The following is a 19,458-nucleotide window of genomic DNA, read 5'->3' as shown; positions in this document are numbered from 1 at the left end:
CCATCGGACTTTGGCCATTGGCCACCCGTTGCCAACCGCCGGTTGCTGGCCACCGGACTTCGATTGTTGGCCACCCGCCACCTACCCGGACTCCGGCCTCGGACGTCGAACGCTGAATGTCGGACCGATGTCGCCGGACGTCGGACTCACCACCGCCGTCAATCACCGAATGTCGGATGCCGATTGCCGGACGTCAAACTCCGGCCACCGAATGCCAGTCGTTGCCACTCTTAGAAATAGAAATTTTATTCTCTTATTAAACGAATTTTTACTCTAAAAATGGAAATTTTGAATCATTATCAAACACGTTTCTTTGCTGAGAAACTCATCCGTGGAATAGAAATTGATTTTTATTTTAGAAATTTTATCATGTGCGCCCCCCTAGTCTAGCTATGCTAGGGGACCCTGAGCTGTGTAGGCTAGTGGCCACCGTAAGAGTAGTGTCGGAGGTAATAAAGAGCCATGGGAGACCACTTCACCGAGAAGAGTTTCGCAGAGAGGAGTTTCGCCGTTTTGAGAGAGCTTTGCATCGAAAGCTTTTTTGAGAGTGTTCTTCGTGTGTCTTCCGAGTGTTTACACATGCCTCCTAGTCATGCGACAATGAGTGATCTTGCATGCATCAGTCTATGGTAGCATTGTAGAGAAGTCAAGCGACGACTCAAAAAGGCAAAATATGAATAATGCAAGTGATGTTCGGGATTGACTTTTACCTTTCCACACAATAAATAACTAAAAATGGGTCATCGAGTGTCGACACCTATTTAGGAGAAGTCTCTCTCCCCTCCGTGCGGACTCGACTTTGCATTATATTCTCTCTTCTCTCTCCTCTTCTTCGTTCTTTCCTTCTGAGAAGAAGAAGAAAAGCCATTCAAGGTTTTGACCGAAGCGCATTGCAAAGCACTAACGACACTGCGGGGAGCAAAAAAGTCGAACACTTTCACCATTTCTTTGGGTAACCAAAAACAGACCTTTTTCTTTTTTGGTCAAACCAAAAACAGACTTGAACAGCCAGGGAAACCAAGATATGGGAGGTTTTGATTATAGATGAGTGAAGCTCAGATGGGAGATATACTTCTCTATCAGGCAAACAGAAGAAACTTGGAACCCCGTCATGGCTGCGATGACACTCGAGCTCCAGATACGGTCGCATTGCCAAGATACGGAAGGTTTTCCAACGCCTGAAAATTCCTCTTCGTTTTCTATTTCTACTAATCTTCATGGCCTCGCACAGTTCACCTTTTACTATAATATTTGGAGGAGAGGGATGTCTCAACCAGAGAAACATATCTATCTCTCTCTGTCTAACAGCATGTACAAGCCAGCGCAGAAGGTCGAGAGACGTTTCGTTTTTATCTGAAAACGGTAGCTGAAAACGCTTTCGCGAACCGAACGGCCTTAAGTCTGGTCCAATATTTTCTCGAAGGGAAGAACCTAGAAGAGGAAAGAGAATATAATAACTGTGTGCGGACGGGGCAGAGGAGAGTGTTAGGGAAATCCCTTATGATGTTTTGAAGATGACAAAATAAATCAAAGGCTACTAACATGTTTGATGGTTGAGTAATAGACCATGCAGATGTTAGAACATGTAGAGGATATTATCAAAGTCGAAGACGACCGAAGACCGAACGTAACACATGTCCAAAATATATTCTGAAGATTTCCAGACTTCGTGTCAAAGTCTCAAGATCGCTGCAGACTCAAGACTCAAAGTCTCCGAAGACCGCGACTTTAGTGTCAAAGTCTGTTCTACATCGTAAGTCCCGCTCACTCGACAAATTCCGGCCCGAACGTGAATGCCGAACTGAAGACGACTCTATGCTTGAAGCCGAACCGGGTATAGACCTTAAAGCTAAATCTGTTCGAAGCGATATGTTCGCACCTGCATTGTAAAGTCTACACTTCGTTTGTAAAGTCTATTGCTATCGACTTTACATCCGGATTCGATGAATCATAACTCAAGCCCAATCATATAACGGCTAGTGATCTGGTTTGGATTCCATATCAAGATTGATTTGATTGACTCAATCTATTTGATTGGCAATTGGATGTTGAAGACAAGATCTTTCTATACGAAGAAGCTTTACTTATGGAAACCAAGATTTCGTTTGTATGGGCGATCGGAATCATTTTGGGATTCTACCTTTGTCACTCAACGGCTACCAAATCTTCTAGATACGTGAGCTGTCCAATGGGTATATTGGAAGACGATTCTCCGGGATACTGTCCAACGGGTAGTTTGGAAGTGGAGGAGTATTTAAGGAGATCATGGACCGATGAGCAAGAAAGAGACGGAGCGTAGAATTTATAATTCCAAAGTCTAAGCGACTTTAGATCATATACTTGTCTCTTGAGAGCTTAAACGTTTGTAATCGTGAGAGAAATACCAAAAGAGTGACTTAGTGAGATAGTGTGATCTACTACTAAGTGTTTGCACTCGAAGTTGTAATCTCTTGTTGATTGCATAGTGGAATCCAGCCAAGAAGGCATTAGCGTGGGAGAGTGGACGTAGGCTTGCATTCGAACCACTATAAATCTTGTGTTCTTATTCTCTTCCCTAACTCCTTTATTTTGTTCATACTAGCACTCTCAGAGAGAATATAACACAAAGCAAAATAGAGTCCGTGGGAAGGGAGGGATAGACTTGCTTACAGAGCGGGCCCCATAGCGTCACTTGTCATCCACTGAGTGGACTAATGCTTTGACTACGTGGCTACCACCAGTGGACCCAATATTTTCTCAGACCGCACAACTTTTCAGCTTGTTCTTTGGGGACAAACCTCCTTTTGGTTCTGTAAAGTGAAAAAAGACAGACAAGAATAACTTGACATTCAACTGCTCTCAACTACAAGATTTGTTTATGACGTCGGTAAATATTTGCGTGGAATCACCATGTGCGATCAAGTAGATTATACCTGTGTTTGGTCGAAAAGATTTACACTCAGAGATCTTTTTTGTAGCAGGAATTCTATACAAAAATGCTAGCTATTTCATGACATGCTGAAGGACTTGTTCCTACGAAATCCCAAGAGTTAACATATATTATTGAGATTATAGCAAGCTAGGTTAGAGAAAAGGTCAGCAAACTATTTTAAAACGAGAAGACTTGGTGGGGATTTTGACAGTTCAATATGATTAGAACATGATTAGTATATGGGATGGTGCTTCAGGATGCACTTGCAAGGACAATATGAATGCCCAATCAGCACAACCACACATGTTTAACAATGTTAATCCAAGATGTTATTGAGTGAGCAGAAGTCCACCATAAATACTGTTTGATCTGGTCAGCCCCAGGATGGCTGAGACAACATATGAAATCCCTTCCCGTATCAGAATCTCAAGGATGTCAAAATGATAATCAGACTGAAACTTGATTCTGCTCCGTGAAAAGGCAAGCTCGTGTTGAGGACTCATGCATCTGGATACTTCAGAAGGAAGTCTCTCTAAGACAGCTATGGTGGGCCTGTGATAATGCAGCAAAACAAGTCCTGCCATCCAAGCAAGAGGGATAGAAGAAGAAACCTGGAGCTTTCTACGCAGTCAATTAGCTAAATACGGCGCCAAATTAAGAACTTTTGATACTCATTTTGTTGAGTTTTGCAGCATGTGAAAACCTTCTCTTCTGTGGAATTTCTAATCAGCTAGCGGCTAGGGGGGTGGGGGGGTGGTTCCAAGTCTTTTTTGAAATTGTTTTTTTTTTTTTTGTACTTTCGATCGTCCCCAACTATTCACAATTAAATTCAACTATCAATTTTCCACTTCATTCTTTTTTTTTTCCGACATTGATTCATCATCACTGGACCATCTGAGATTCTATCTGACTGAAAATTGGCTAATGGACTGAGTTGGAGGTCTCTGTAGCTCATAGTTGCAGCTCTTCACATGATGGTATGAGCCTCTTTCTTGAATATATCACTGAATAAGCTAGAATTTCAGTAGCATGTGCTTCAGCTTCCACAGATTGAGATTTTTAAATGTATAAACTATATCTGAAATTTCAGCTAAAAAATGGCAAGAGAGCAGAGCACATTTATGTGGGAAAAAAGACGACTACGTGAAGATAATGCAAATCGTGAGTAGCTTAAAAGGGGGCCACAAACATCTTGTATTATTTTCAATTTCCACCCACACAAGATATGATACACCTCATCATCTCTCTATATCTTCTTTCTTCCCTACTCTTCGAATTTCTAGGTCGAAACGTTTTGATTATATTTACAAATGCGGGATGGCGGATAACGCGTAAGAAAAATGGTGGAAACAAGAACAGAAACACCACATAACATCTCTCATCATACTACGGTTGGATGCACCGAGAAGTCATTCTTCGAAACATTTGATTCTTGGAGCCAGAATCTACAAGCCTCAACTGCCTCGTCAATGGACATGTAGAATGACTCTCTGCCCACTTTGTCCACAAACTCCGACAGGATCATCTTCTCCATCACTGCCATCCTAGGATTCACTATGCCCATCTGCAAAAAGTCGAATCGAGAATGACTTAAGGATCATTCCTTCTATAAGAATAGCCCAGAAAAATCATGTTTAGATGCTTACCTTGATGCCATTTATTTCCAAGGTTCTTCTTAGTTCTTGAAGTGTCTCAATGCCTGTCATGTCAATTGTCGAAACTCCTGTGGAACAAATAGAAGGCGAATCATTTCATGTCACAATCTCAATTTCCAGTTGGCTAAATCGCATAAGCTTATGAGTTTGTACAAATTGATGATCATCCAATGCGGTTGTTGATAGTAACCTCGTCTTTGTAGCAGTTAATTGAGAACTGTAATTGCAGGTCCAGTAAAGGAAGGACGGATAATCCTACCTCCAATATCCAGAAGAAGATGCTCGACCTCGTTTACATTGGCATTAGTAATGTCGGCTTCATCTCCGATCCACCTCATTATCCTGTAGCCAAAGTTCGAGATGTTAATGAGGTATTATCACATTTAATGGAGTTACTTGTCGACCATGTTATCTGCTCTTAGGTACGTTGAAATGTACCTTTCTTTCAAGTAGGAACAATTGGCAAAATAAATGGGAGAGCCAAGCTTCAGGATCAGGATCCCAGGAATTCCGGTAGCCACAGGATATTGTCCGATGTCGCAGTAAAGGCTCGAATCTGGCATGTTCCCGAGCTTGCATGTCGCTGGTCTAGCCACATACAGAAGGGCCCTGAGGATTGCTAATCCGACCTGCAATGAAGCATCAAGAGCGAATTAAACTACAAACTTTATGCTACATTTCCATTTACATGTGCGATCAAGTTAGATTTATTTGATAAGAGAACAGAAGCTTACTGACATCAAGAGGCCGACGTCCATGGTGATGAAAGTGACACCAAAGAACGCAGCCATGCAAATGCAGAAATCGAACTTGTCAACCTTGAAGAGGCGATACGCTTCCTCATAGTCGATCAGCCCGAACATGGCTGTCATTATAATGGCAGAGAGTGCCACCAGAGGTATATAACTAAAAAGAGGGGCTAAAAGGAGCAGAGTCAGCATCATGATTATCGCCATAACAATGTTTGACATTGCTGTCCTGCAACCGGCATTGAAATTGACCGCGGACTTCGAGAACGGCGCTTTCAATACAGAAACCAATGTCAGTTGGTCCCTTCGACTCGAAAATTTTATTCCAATTAGCAGTGAGTTTAGTGCACATGAAGATAAAGTATTTTCCAATGCTCTGTATGTTTCTATGTTAAACTAAAAAGTACCTGTTGTAAGGTAGCAAGAAGTTAAAGACCCTGCGATGTTCATCATCCCAAAAGCAATCATCTCCTTGTTTCCATCAGTCTGATAATTCTTCAAGATGGCAAAGCTTCTTCCAATGGCAATCCCTTCCTGCATTAATGTGTTGTAGAATTAAAATCTTATACTTGTTTTCATTTCCCTATTCTTCTAAGGAAAAATGAATTTTAAAAATAAGAGAAAAATGTCTGGGAATAGCAGATGGTGTCCTTACAGCCATAGCCAAAATGCCAGTGAGAATTCCAGCTTTTAAAGTGACTGGCAGATATTGGGATTCAAAGTTCAAATCTTTAATGGAAAGAGGATTGATTCCCCTATTCAAATGACCCACCTGACAAGAATTAAATCAACATAATTTCAGAAATAAGAATAAGAATTTTTATTAAGAAAATATGTCATTGCAACAAATATGGAATTACAATTGTTAATTATCCCTCATTGGTGGCTTATACTGACTATTGATATATAGTCTACATCAAATATAGATTAGTGTTAACATGATTTAATTTTCTTTTACCAAAAAATACTACCAAGTCAAAGCTATTTAAATACATAGAAACCCGATAGCATTATTTATTTAAATAGATGTAATGTATCCAAACGTTGCCTAAATTACTCATTATGCCCAGATTAAACTTGCTACCACATGAGGGGTATTAATAATATGTGAGATGATAGACTTCACCTAACAAAGATCTTGACTATTCAACCAAAGTTGATAGGTTTCACTAAAATTGAGTAGATTGATCTCCAAGGATGTTCCACTTTCTTCTGATGACAAGTGGATTTGAGATAGGACAGAGAAAATTATTTTGATATAAATCCATGGAAAGATCGAATTACCCCAAGGATCTATTAACAATTGATCAGATCTTGATACTGATATAAGTATATATAAATATATTTTCTTTCCGTGACAAACTAAGATTGGCAAGTCTGGATAAAGAGGGGGTAGGCAGCCCATAGACAAAGACATCTAAAATGTGAAACCTCAGAGGGCCCGAACCTGTGCAAACCCTAGGAATCTAAACTCTTCAAAACAGGACAAAACAATCCACAGAAATTCAGTGGGGTCTCTCTCGTGATGCCTAGTTTGCAAACAATCATTAGGGTAAGAAGCCCACTTGTCGGGCCCGCTGCCATCTCAATTTTTAACACCATTAGGCAATAAAATAATAATGATAATTATAACAATGATGATAATGATAATAGTGTACTTACGATTGGGATTCCATGGTTCTCCCCTCGTGCTAGATAAGCAAAGAGGCCGCCAACGACGACGGTCACCATTGGAGCTATGGCCGATACCCAAAAAAGTTTCGGATTCCTTTTCTTCTGGAAGAAAATTTGATGATCACGGGAAAAAGGGAATTCGATATTAGAGGTGGAAAATTATGGAAATGTGGAACTTATTCAAGTTATATAAAAGCTAACACTCAAATGCAACATGATATATATTTTAATGATTGCGTGTTTATTTATGCTTTATCATGTTATATGTTTCGTTTATTTTCGTTTATTGGTCTTACCATCAACGTCAAATCTTATATGCAGCTCAATGTGCCTAGTTTCCCTCCTTTGTCATCTTAACGCCAAACCCACATGTTCTTACTCCAATATGGAGCAATCGGTGACACGGAATTTATGAGCAGATTGTCGAAATTATCCCTTTTTTTTTTTCTTTTTGTTTTGAAAACATAGGGTATTTGAATTTTGTGACTTGACCATCTCTTTAATTACACAAAAATCATCCCGTTCATGTGTATCAGGTAGAGCTTTGCCCTTACAGTTGTAAGGGCGGCACCTAAAGTTAATATGAGTGGGTAACGCTGTAATATGAACAAAGGATCTGCTAGGCAAATGAAGCGCTTAATTAATGAACCCATTGTTGGAGAAATCTTCGTGAAGTGTTTTGAAGTTGACAAAACGTTTCCATCAGTCTAGTCGAAGGTCGGCGGACTACGTTGGTTAAAGTCGAAGACTTCCGGACAGCCGAGACTCAAGACTCAAAGTCTATCCTCATTGTGATCTCTAATCCGTTGAAGAAAGGTTATCCGAATGGATGTTTGTTCGGGATTTAACCTTATCATCTGGAGAAGATCTCGTGGTTGGAGAAGACATATAAGAATCCTTTGATTGATCAAGATTGATTCAATGACTGAAGATTCGATGATTATCTAAATATTATTGGAAGGTTCTACTTATGGAAACCGAGATCCTGATTGTATGGGCGAACATGATTGATGGGCTATCAACACGTTCCTTTAATAGCTCGAACAATCTTCCTAATTGATTCCGTCTAACGGGTAGATTGGAGGAATTCCTTTGGTAAGTGCCAACGGGTATGATGGCATAAAGGAGTATATAAGGAAGACGTTCTTAGTTGTTCGATGTGTGCGCGATAGAAGAATTCCAAAGTCGAAGCTCCTATTTGTTTAGATAAATCTTTTGAGCGAATACTTGTATACAAAGAGAATCTATATTTGTGAGAGACCTTGAGGAGGTGTGGTAAAACATCTACCTTTGTGGAATCAAGGCAAAGCGTCTTGTAACTTCTCTTTTGATCATAGTGAAATCCAGCCGGTGGGGCTGTCGGTGCGGAAGAGTGGACGTAGGCTTGGAATAAGCCGAACCACTATAAATCCTGTGTTCAATTTTCTCTTCCTCACTCTCTCTATCTCAATCGTATTTCATTTTGTTAATTAAGAGAGAATTTACTTTCTATCATATGTTAAGAATCGCTTCCGTATATCGATAAATTGTTTAGGCACCTATTCACCCCCTCTAGGTACTCATACTAGCAATATCAATTGGTATCGAGCCCGTGTACTCACTTTGTTTGAAGTGTTTTACTTCAGTTAAAGATCCATGGCTAGTATGCTAGCACCGGGGCTGATGGAAGGGCAAAGCAATACCGAGACCACCCTACTTTGATGGAAAGGATTACAACATCGGAAGAACAAGATGAAAGCTTTCCTACGATCAAAGGATCCTCTGGAATGGGATGTTGTAGAAAAAGGAATTACTCCTACCACTGCATCAGTCTCTGAAAGAGGAAAAGAAACTGAAGAAACTAGCGGAATGTCTCAGGAAGAAATAATCAAGAGACAAACACTCGATGCAAAAGCAATTTACTCCTTATATTGTGCTTTATCACCAACTGAATATAATAGAATATCTTCTTGTGGTACATCAAAAGAAGTTTGGGACAGATTGCATATCACCTATGAAGGAACAGGTCAGTGAAGGAAACAAGAATCAACATTCTTCTCGGTCAATACGAAGCCTTGAGAATGAAACCGGGAGAATCAATATCGACATGTTTAGTCGTTTTACGGATATTGTGAATGGTCTTGAAAATCAAGGTCAACCAACTTCGATCCCATGAAGGTAAACAAGCTCTTGCGTGGACTCTCCGAGGGATTGGAATCACATAAAGACTTCGATAAGAGAGACGCAGAGAATCATGCCACTATCGTCGATGAGTGATTGGAACTCTTCATCCTATGAAGTGGAAAGGATCAATGAAGATGAAGATCCAAAAGGTAAGAAATCCATTGCATTAAAATCAAATGATGATTACGATGATACAGATTACGAAGATGATATGGACGATGAGGAGCTTGCTCTCATGATAAGAAGATTCAGAAAACTAAATAGAAAAGGAAGAAGGTTCAACTCAAAGAAACAAAGCTTTCAAAGACAGCGGACCAAGTCTATTGATGATGAGAACCAAATAAAGATGTAGTCGCTTTGAATGCAAGAAAAAGGGACACATCGGACCCAACTGTCCTCTTACGAAGAAGAAGAAGAGGGAAAAGCTGAAAAATTTCGAAAAGCTCTCAAAGCCGAAACACAGGTGATGCGAGTGTGAAGAAAGTGATAATGAATATGCCAATCTATGTCGATGGCACAATCGGACTCGGACTCTGGATCAAACTCAGGATCAGACTCAGACAGTGAATTTGAGGCAAGTGATTTTAAAATTCCTGTCAAAGTTTCTAAATATATTGATGAACTATGCTTTAGTCTTAAGACTTCTCTCAAAAGAATTTCTGAACTGAAAAAAAAAAACTCAGCTCTAAAACAAAATGAAAATGTTTTAGCGAAAGAGTTAAAAGTCTAGACTTGTCTGTTTCCAATCTTAAAGAAAATGAAGATAATCTTTTAAAAGAAAATGCTTTTTAAAAACAGATTTATCAAATATATCAAAGAAATTTTCTATAGGTCTGAAAAACTTGAGAAAATTCTTTCGGCACAAAGACCTTACTTCAATAAGTCGGTCTAGGTATGACGAAGAAACAATCCCCTTGATTGATTTTCCTAAAGTAAAAGAAAGAATTAAGAAAAGACTCTCGAGTGAGGTTTACAAAAATCACTTCAAGAAAGTTTTTGTAAAACTGTAGGCGAAATGCTCTCGGATGTTCTAAGTGCAACAGTCCGGATCACTTTGAAAAAGAGTGTCCTATGGTATGGAAACACTGTTAAGAAAGTATGGGCTATCTTGTTTATCTTACTAACACCAAAGGACCCAAGAAAATTTGGGTACCAAAGAAAGCTTGAGACTTTATTTTAAATGCGGGTCTCCGTCAAAAAAACAGGTAAAGTGGTATCTTGACGGCGGATGCTCAAGACACATGACGGGAGACTCAAATTGCTTTATAAAGATTGCTCAAGTAAATGGTGGAAAAGTTTCATTTGGAGGAAACAGCAAAGGAAGTATTGTGGGATTTGGAACCGTGAAAATTGGAACTCTCACAATAAGTAATGTTTCCTTAGTGGAAGGACTCAATTACAATCTTCTCAGCATTAGTCAATTGTGTGATACTGGTTTCAAGATCTTCTTTCAAGAAGGAACATGTTACGGAATCGGTAAAGACTCTACTCGATCTTTCATGGGTCGAAGACATGGAAATATCTATCTTACGGATGTGAAACCAAATGAATCGCAATGCCTTATCTCAATTCAAGACGAAGCAAGCTTATGGCACAAAAGCTTGGTCATGTCAACATGAAGCAATTAGCCAAAATTTCTTCAAAACAGCTTGTTCGAGGACTACCCAGTTGCCATACCAAAGGGCGATTCATGCACTCCATGTATTACAGGGAAACGGGTAAGAAATTCTTTTAAGCCAATTAATTATGTCTCTACTAATCATGTACTACGGTTGCTGCATATGGATCTCTTCGGACCAACCAGAACTCAAAGTATTGGGGGTAAGAAGTATTGCCTAGTAATTGTTGATGATTACTCCCGTTTTACTTGGGTATATTTCCTTGCAAGTAAGTCTGAAACCTTTTCGTATTTTGAAAAATTTGCTAAAATGGTTCAAAATGAAAAAGGATGTGTTATATCTAGTATAAGAACAGATCATGGAGGTGAATTTGAAAATCAAGATTTTACAAAATTCTATGATGAATCTGGCTGTAAGCATGTGTTTTCCTCTCCATACACTCCTCAGCAAAATGGAGTTGTGGAAAGAAAGAACAGATCTCTTCAAGAAATGGCTAGAACTCTTTTAATTGAAAGTAAAATTTCTTCTCGATTTTGGGCTGAAGCTGTTTCAACAGCATGCTATATCATCAATAGAGTCTTCTTAAGATCTATTCTTGAAAACCCCTTATGAGTTATTCAAAGATAAGAAGCCTATTGTTTCATACTTTCATGTATTTGGGTGCAAATGTTTCATATTGAAAAATGCAAAAGATCGAGTTGGTAAGTTTGAAGAAAGATCGGATGAAGGTATCTTCCTTGGATATTCTACTTCAAGCAAAGCCTACGAGTCTATAACAAGAAGAGCGGGCTGTGGAGGAGTCAATGAATGTCAAATTTCAAGACTCAACGCAAGATGAATCAAGTCGAGACTCATCAAGAAGAGTCGAACACACTCCAACCCTCCAAAGTCTACAACTCAAGAAGCATCTCGGACTCGGAAAACCAGCTTCAAGATGTTCGTGAAGATCTAAACAAAGAAAGAGATCATCAACCGAGACAAATCAACAGTAGCTGGAAGCATAAGTCTAGTCATCCCAAAGATCTTATAATCGGCGAAATTAATGAAGGAATTCGCACCAGATCCAAAAAGGCGAGAAGAGTCTAGTCTTTGTGGCACTCGTTTATGAAATTGAACCAAAGAGCATAGAAGAAGCTTTATCGATGAAAGCTGGATTGAAGCTATGCAAGAAGAGCTCGAACGGTTCAGCATAAATGATGTGGAGCTAAGTCGAAAATAAAGACATCCAAACCAAAAGAAGGAAAGACTATGATGAGACTTACGGGCAGCTAAATGGGTTTTTGAAACAAGATGAAAAGCGCATTCCTAAATGAAATGAGGAAGTCTATGTGGAACAACCACCGGGTTTGAAGACCCAAAGTACGAAATAAAGCAAGACTCGTGGCCAAACCAAAAGATATACGCAAGAAGAAGATGAACGAGAATAGACTATGATGAGACTTACGCTCCGATGGCAAGGTTAGAAGCTATTCGACTATTACTTGCGTTTGCTTGTTATAAGAATTTCAGGTTATTCCAAATGGACGTCAAAAGCGCCTTCCTAAATGGATTTATCCATGAGGAAGTTTATGTGGAACAACCACCGGGGTTTGAAGACCCAAAGAAGCCGGACTCGGTCTTGGGCGAAAAAGGCTTTGTATGGTTTAAAGCAAGCACCTCGGGCTTGGTACGACAGATTGAAGTAAGTTTTAATTCAAAATGGTTTTGTCAAAGGTAAAGTAGATACGACCTTATTTATCAAGAAGGAAAACAAAAGTTTCTTACTTGTTCAAATATATGTGGATGACATTATTTTCGGATCCTCTAATGAGAATCTGTGCAAGAAATTTTCTAAGTCTATGCGGGATGAATTTGAAATGAGTATGATGGGAGAATTAACATTTTTCTTGGTCTTCAAGTAAAACAATTGGAGGAAGGAACTTTTATTTATCAAGAAAAATATGCTAATGATCTTGTCAAAGGTTTGGACTGGAAAAGTGCAAAAGACCGACATTCCAATGTCAAGTTCTTTAAAGATAGACAAAGATGAAGAAGGAAGAAAGTTGATCAAAAGGCTGTACGGGAGCATTATTGGATCACTTCTTTATCTTACTGCCTCTAGACACGATATTTTGTTGAGTGTTTGCATCTGTGCTAGGTTTCAATCGGATCTAGAGAATCTCATCTCGGTGCTGCGAAACACATCATTAAATACGTTGCTTCATCATCAAGCATCGGTCTTTGGTATCCTAAGAAGGAGACTTTAATCTTACAGGATATTCGAGCCGAATCTGGCCGGTTGCGAGTTGATAGAAAGAGCACTTGAGAACTTGCCGGTTGCTTGGAAGCGGGGACGGTGTCTTGGTTTTCAAGGAAACAAAGCAACTGTGTCTCTTTCAACAACGAAGCGAGTATGTAGCTCTTGGAAGCTGCTGTTCGCAAATTCTATGGATAAAACAACAGCTAAGAGACTTTGAAATTGAAGACTCATGCACGGAGATTAATTGCGACAACACCAGCGCTATCAACCTCACCAAAAATCCAATTCTCCACTCAAGAGCAAAGCATATAGAGATTCGACATCACTTTATAAGAGACCATGTTCAAAATGGAGATGTTTCAATTCAATTTGTTGACTCAAAGAATCAGCGGCGGATATATTCACAAAGCCTTTGGAGAAAAATCAATTTGAGTCTATACGGTCCGGACTCAACATTTTGAGGTATGAGGATATCAAAGTCTAAAGACTTTCGGACTCGAGCTTACAAGACTTTATCTACGTCTTGGCTCGACCTTGGTATAAGTCTTTCTCTCTCAATCTTATCTTGAAAAGGTACGATCATCGGGCGTGTTTAAATTGTTGCTATATTTAATTAACATAAATATTGCATCGATTCATTTTCAAAAGGAAGTTATTTTTGAAATAACTATTTTGCGGATAAAGACAGTTATTTTGAAAAGGCATATTTTTATTTCCTTTGTGACGGTTCGTTTACTCTTCTTTTTAACCGATTGTGCCTTGTCGATTTCTCTTCACTTTTCTATTCACTTTTCTCTCAAAAACCCTAGAAAGCATCGATCCTCAATTCCCGTTTGTCTTCTTCGCTCAATCTTCAAAAAGTTTTCATCTTTTACGGGAAAGTCAAGCAAGGAATCTTCCAAACAACGAGAAAGATGTCATCTTCACGAAAGTCCTCAAGAATCGCAAGCGGGGGACCACGAGAGAATGAGTGAGGGCCTACGCACTTCGATCTTGCGAAGATGAAGTTACTCCCGGATCAGCAACCGAGCCCACAACATTCTCGGCGGCGTCGGTCTCCTCCATCTAGTCCTCAAGGCGGTGTTCATCGGCATCAAGAAGAAATCATCGAGGATGCGGACCCCGTAAGAGTTCAAAAGCCCGCTTTTATTTACAAGCTATATCGTGCCTTAAAAGGAATTCGTACTCCTTTGAACTATGTTGATGAGTTTCTTAGAGACAAAGGATATAGGAACGAATATATCTTTCTACGAAAAATGGAAAGTTTGGGAATCGCTCGTAAAGGGGTGGTGAGGAAACCCTTGCGAATATCCCAAGTGATCCTCGTGATTTGGGGACCGAATCCTGTAGATGGGAATGACGATGACAATCTGTTCGGTCTATTTCAACCGAAAATGGGTATTGCGGCTGAAATTCAAGGAAAAAGGGAGATTTGTTCAGATCAAAGGAACAAAAGGATGCGTACTCAAATTGCTGAAGCGTGGGGTAATAAACCTAGAAGTGTGGACTTTGATTTTCTGGATCTTTGTGAAAGTGAACTTGAGGGAAAAGTTCAGTTATCTTCAACTTGAAAAGTTTTGCTCTAACTCAAGCGAGGCTTATCTGAATTATTGACTGCATATTTCTATTCAAATCTTAGCTTTTTGGATGCGAATAGATTCTCCTTCAGCGTTAAAGAACAAGACTATGTTGTGGATATGAATATCTTTGGCGAGATGTGTTAGAAGTTGAGAGAGCGGATATCAACCAATCAAAGTTTCCATTCTTTGGGCCACACTTGAGCCCGGTGAAGGACGGGAGAACAGATGAGAAGATCACCTACTCACGGATGAATGCATTCAACATCTTGCTTCACAAGATTGTGATCAATTGCCTTCGGCCGAAATCAACTTCAAAACTGATGTTTCAAGTTACGAGGCAAAGTTGATGTATGCCATCCTCTGTGGTAAGTTTTCTCTCCCTCATCTTGTTATGTTTCACATGTATAGAGCGGTGATGAAGGACGAGGTCAACTCCCTTACCCAAGCCTTGTTACGAAGTTATTCGGACATCGAATATTCAGCCTCCGCAAATCTTTTGTGTTCGATCATGCGATCATATGGTGGTAGGACTGAAAATGGTGACCAAAATGCGTCGAAGGAACGAGCAAGGAATGGAGAAATTCAAGGAGAAGACTCCTACCAAATCTCATCAATTCTCTTCTGCTGCTAAGAGAAAAGGGAAGGAGCCCATGGCTGCTTCATCAAAGAAAAGAAGAGCTCTCCTCGTTGAGGATGAAGATGATGACGAAGACATCACCATCTCTACAATGGCTTTGAGGAATTTAGGTCGTCTGTTCCACGAAAGAATCGGAACAAAAGACGAAAGAAGCGAGAGGAGAAGGAAGAAGAAGAAGAAAGAGAAGCGAGCAAGAAAGCGAGAGAAAGAAAGACTGAAGAAGAAACAAGAGAAGAAGGAGAACTGAGGAAATCTCTTCTCCACTGTAGGCATGGAAACGGGGGAGATCGGGAGAAAGGAGTGACGTCTTCATATCTGATGCAAGTGAAGGAGTCGATCGCTCGCTGCGGACCCGGAAGATGTTTATGCATCTCGGTTTCCGGAAGAAGGTCATGAAGTGTCATCACCAAATCTGCAAGACTATGCTGATCTACCATCTTACTCCATCGGATCGAGCCGAAGCAAGTACTCGGAGCGATAATGGAGCAGATTTTCGCGAGAATCATGGATCTTCTCTTGGAGATGAAAGGTCAGATTTATGCCTTGGGATGCGAAGTTCAAAGTTTGAAGAATGAAAGTCAAGCTTCTTCCTGTTCATTGAATGATAAGATGCAAGCCCTCTCTATTCGAATCGGGCCAATGCCAAGAGTGAGGAGGTTGTACGGTGAAGGAAGACTTTAAAAGGGAAGGCATCGTTCGATCTATGGAAGATTTCCAGCTTGTCCGCATTCCCAAGACTTCATCTCATCCTTTTTAATGATGACAAAAAGGGGAGAGATGCATGATTTGATCAAAAAATTTCAATCATTTTTAAGCTGTTTGTTGGATTGTGTTGTTGTTTAAGCTGTTTTTGACAGACTTTGACTTTGTTTTGTGTCCGGATGAGATCTGAACTAGACTTGGACTTGATTTGCTTCTATTAACAAGTATTGATATCTTATGGATGGTTTTATTATATACTAGACTAACCTATTTTCTGTGGTTGCAGATTCTAGTGTTAATCTTTTAGCCATTCATCTCTATAAGATATGCATATGTGTTTGAGAAATGTTTTGCGGGTCAAAGTTATCCAAATTTGCGAGGAAGGTTTTGTCACCATCAAAAAGGGGAGATTGTTGGAGAAATCTTCGTGAAGTGTTTTGAAGTTGACAAAACGTTTCCATCGATCTAGTCGAAGGTCGGCGGACTACGTTGGTTAAAGTCGAAGACTTCCGGACAGCCGAGACTCAAGACTCAAAGTCTATCCTCATTGTGAGTCTCTAATCCGTTGAAGAAAGGTTATCCCGGAAATGGATGTTTTGTTCGGGATTTAACCTTATCATCGGAGAAGATCTCGTGGTTGGAGAAGACATATAAGAATCCTTTGATTGATCAAGATTGATTCAATGATTGAAGATTCGATGATTATCTAAATATTATTGGAAGGTTCTACTTATGGAAACCGAGATCCACGATTGTATGGGCGAACGAGTTGATGGGCTATCAACACGTTCCTTTAATAGCTCGAACAATCTTCCTAATTGATTCCGTCCAACGGGTAGATTGGAGGAATTCCTTTGGTAAGTGCCAACGGGTATGATGGCATAAAGGAGTATATAAGGAAGACGTTCTTAGTTGTTCGAGGTGTGCGCGATAGAAGAATTCCAAAGTCGAAGCTCCTATTTGTTTAGATAAATCTTTTGAGCAAATACTTGTATACAAAAAGAGAGTCTATATTTGTGAGAGACCTTGAGGAGGTGTGGTAAAACATCTACACTGTGGAATCAAGGCAAAGGCTGTGCTGTAACTTCTCTTTTGATCATAGTGAAATCCAGCCGGTGGGCTGTCGGTGCGGAAAGAGTGGACGTAGGCTTGGAATAAGCCGAACCACTATAAATCCTGTGTTCAATTTTCTCTTCCTCACTCTCTCTATCTCAATCGTATTTCATTTTGTTAATTAAGAGAGAATTTACTTTCTATCATATGTTAAGAATAAAGTGGGTTGGTGAGAGAGAGAGAGAGAGAGAGAGAGAGAGAGAGAGAGAGGGTGAGAGAGAGAGTCTCACCAAGTATCGAGTGAAAAGCAGAAAAGCGAGGAAGATCAAGCCCACAACCGCGGACTCCCACCTCCACTGCACAAAAGCACAATTTCTTCTCTAAATCAGCAGCTTCCAAGAAAAGAGACACGAAGACAAGTCCATATTTTCTTTGTACCCTTCAAATTTTAACGAAAAAAATCGCTTTCATAGCACAAGCAAAGCCTTTTGTCTTATTTTACCACAAGACGTTTTCCTTTTGGTCTTCCCTTAGACTTCTATATTTGACAACAACGTGTCATCTTATGAGGTTTGGATCTAGTCACACTTTATCATTCGGCACACGTATATCTTTATTTGTTCGGCCCAGCTATTCTCTCTGCAGGTCATTTCACGTCTCTTTGTTCCCTGAACCCTAGATCCAGTTCTCGGCCACATGATTTTTTGTCGCATCGTCCCTGGCAAAAATCCCTTAAAACCCTAGAAAAGGAAAAGGAGTAGAATAGAAGCCAACGAGGTGGAGCTTATTCAATTAATGAGTTATGACGTGCCTCCTCTCGGTACTTGAACACGGCATGCAAAACAGATATCACATCCGTTTTGGTGGTGAATTTAGTCAGTCCAAAGAAGCCCTTCAACTGCTGCAAGCATATTAAAATCGCAGTCCCGCTCATGAAGCCGACGATCGTTGAGTGCGACAAGAAGTCCATAACAATCCCCAGTCTGCTCACAGATTTGATGAAGAAAAGATGAGATTAGCTTCTTCGCTAATTAATGAATTAAAGGAGAAAATTTGGGCGATCACTTCTATATATACCTTAAAAACCCTAAGACTGACTGGAAGATTCCGGCGATGAGAGTGGCTGTGAAGAACAAGCTGAGATACAATTTGGGCTCAGCGTCTGGAGACACTTTTTCTCGAATGGTCGCAGCCAGAAGCAACGAAGGAGCAGCCACGGTCCCGATTGCTATGTGCTTCGAGCTCCCAAAGATGGCGTATATAAGCGGTGGTACGAAGCTCGAATCTGCAATTAGTCAATATCGTAAGTCGAAAGATGAAGAATTGAGAAAACAATGGCATGGTTATAATGCCTTTGAAGATACTTTGTTAGTCCGAAAAGATGGTCACGTAACATTTCGCATAGAAAGTCCAGTTATTTCGTACGCACTAACACTAGAATACATAATATCCCATACAAATTGCAAGTATGCTAATCAATGTTGTTTTAAATTTGATTAGTGTGCATTTATCATCAATCCAACACATAATGTGTCGAAAAGTTAATTTTCTAGACTTTGCCAAATAAGTCACAAGAACCATGCCAGTAAAGGGGTATTAACTTCTGTAAGTGTAAAGCTACGCATCATTTATTTGACGCAAACCGGGTCGAGAACATACAAGAGTATATCACTTACACAGCCCAACGACAGGAGGAATGTCGCCAAGCTTTGCGTAGCTGATGCCCTGGGGTATGGCAAGGCTGGTAATGGTGATGCCGGCGAGCAAGTCATACCGGAAAAGCTTGAGGTTGTATTTGGGAAGCCACTCGAAGATCGGGACGAAGTATTGTACCGCCTTCTTGATCGGCCGCTTCTCATTCTTGAACTGCTTGAACGGGTCATCGGGGAAGAGGGTCTCCTTTGCATGGGACTTGAAGGTGGCGGCGAAGCCTCTCGGCGGGGCGAAATTCACCTTGTGGACCGATTCTTGAGAGTTGCTCATGGCCACACAAAGCGAAACCACCCACCAAGAATTGGGTGGATGGGGGAGAGAGAGAGCGGCGATATATCTAAGTTTCAGAGTTGAAACGAGAATTCAGGTGGGTTTTTAGCAAAAGGTGAAGAGGATGAGGTGTTATATATAAGGCCAAAGAAGGGGCTTCGCACTGTAATATCGTTAATGGCGGCCTACGAAGCGCATGACCAAATAACATTGAGTTTTTACTAAGTAAAGAATGTGACTAATGGGGTAATGTCGAGGGCTATTTATTTTATTTACCATTTTGGAGTCATATCCACCTGGCTTGGTTGATTTTTTTTATGTAGAACAACATACAAATGTCTTTATGGAAACATTGGAACGTTATAAGGACATGTGGTCCCACAAATCAAAGATGATCGTGTAATATTCGAGATTAAAAATGGGTTACAATATTTAATTCACGAGTTTTCCTTGATTTCCAAGATGTCATAGATTACAAATGCATTTTGCTGAT

The 19,458-nt window shown here is 40.1% G+C and overlaps 1 protein-coding gene across 1 annotated transcript; it reads right to left on the bottom strand.

Moving 5' to 3' along the window:
* Positions 1-4,211: 4,211 nt before the first annotated feature.
* Positions 4,212-19,060, bottom strand: LOC104440352 (probable sulfate transporter 3.5). The gene is made up of 12 exons (XM_010053293.3): positions 18,659-19,060; positions 18,060-18,267; positions 17,794-17,965; positions 17,273-17,338; positions 6,978-7,091; positions 5,971-6,087; positions 5,723-5,849; positions 5,301-5,587; positions 5,005-5,195; positions 4,826-4,908; positions 4,558-4,634; positions 4,212-4,475 (listed from the first exon to the last, which is right to left on the bottom strand). Exons 1-12 carry the CDS (start codon positions 18,963-18,965, stop codon positions 4,293-4,295), a joined length of 1,932 nt encoding a protein of 643 aa, XP_010051595.2. The 5' UTR covers positions 18,966-19,060; the 3' UTR covers positions 4,212-4,292.
* Positions 19,061-19,458: the final 398 nt, after the last annotated feature.

Source organism: Eucalyptus grandis, chromosome 3 (genome assembly GCF_016545825.1).
Source record: "Eucalyptus grandis isolate ANBG69807.140 chromosome 3, ASM1654582v1, whole genome shotgun sequence".
Taxonomy (NCBI): Eukaryota; Viridiplantae; Streptophyta; class Magnoliopsida; order Myrtales; family Myrtaceae; genus Eucalyptus; species Eucalyptus grandis.
Note: the sequence above shows the minus strand (reverse complement) of the source record. Positions and strands in the feature narration are given on the sequence as shown.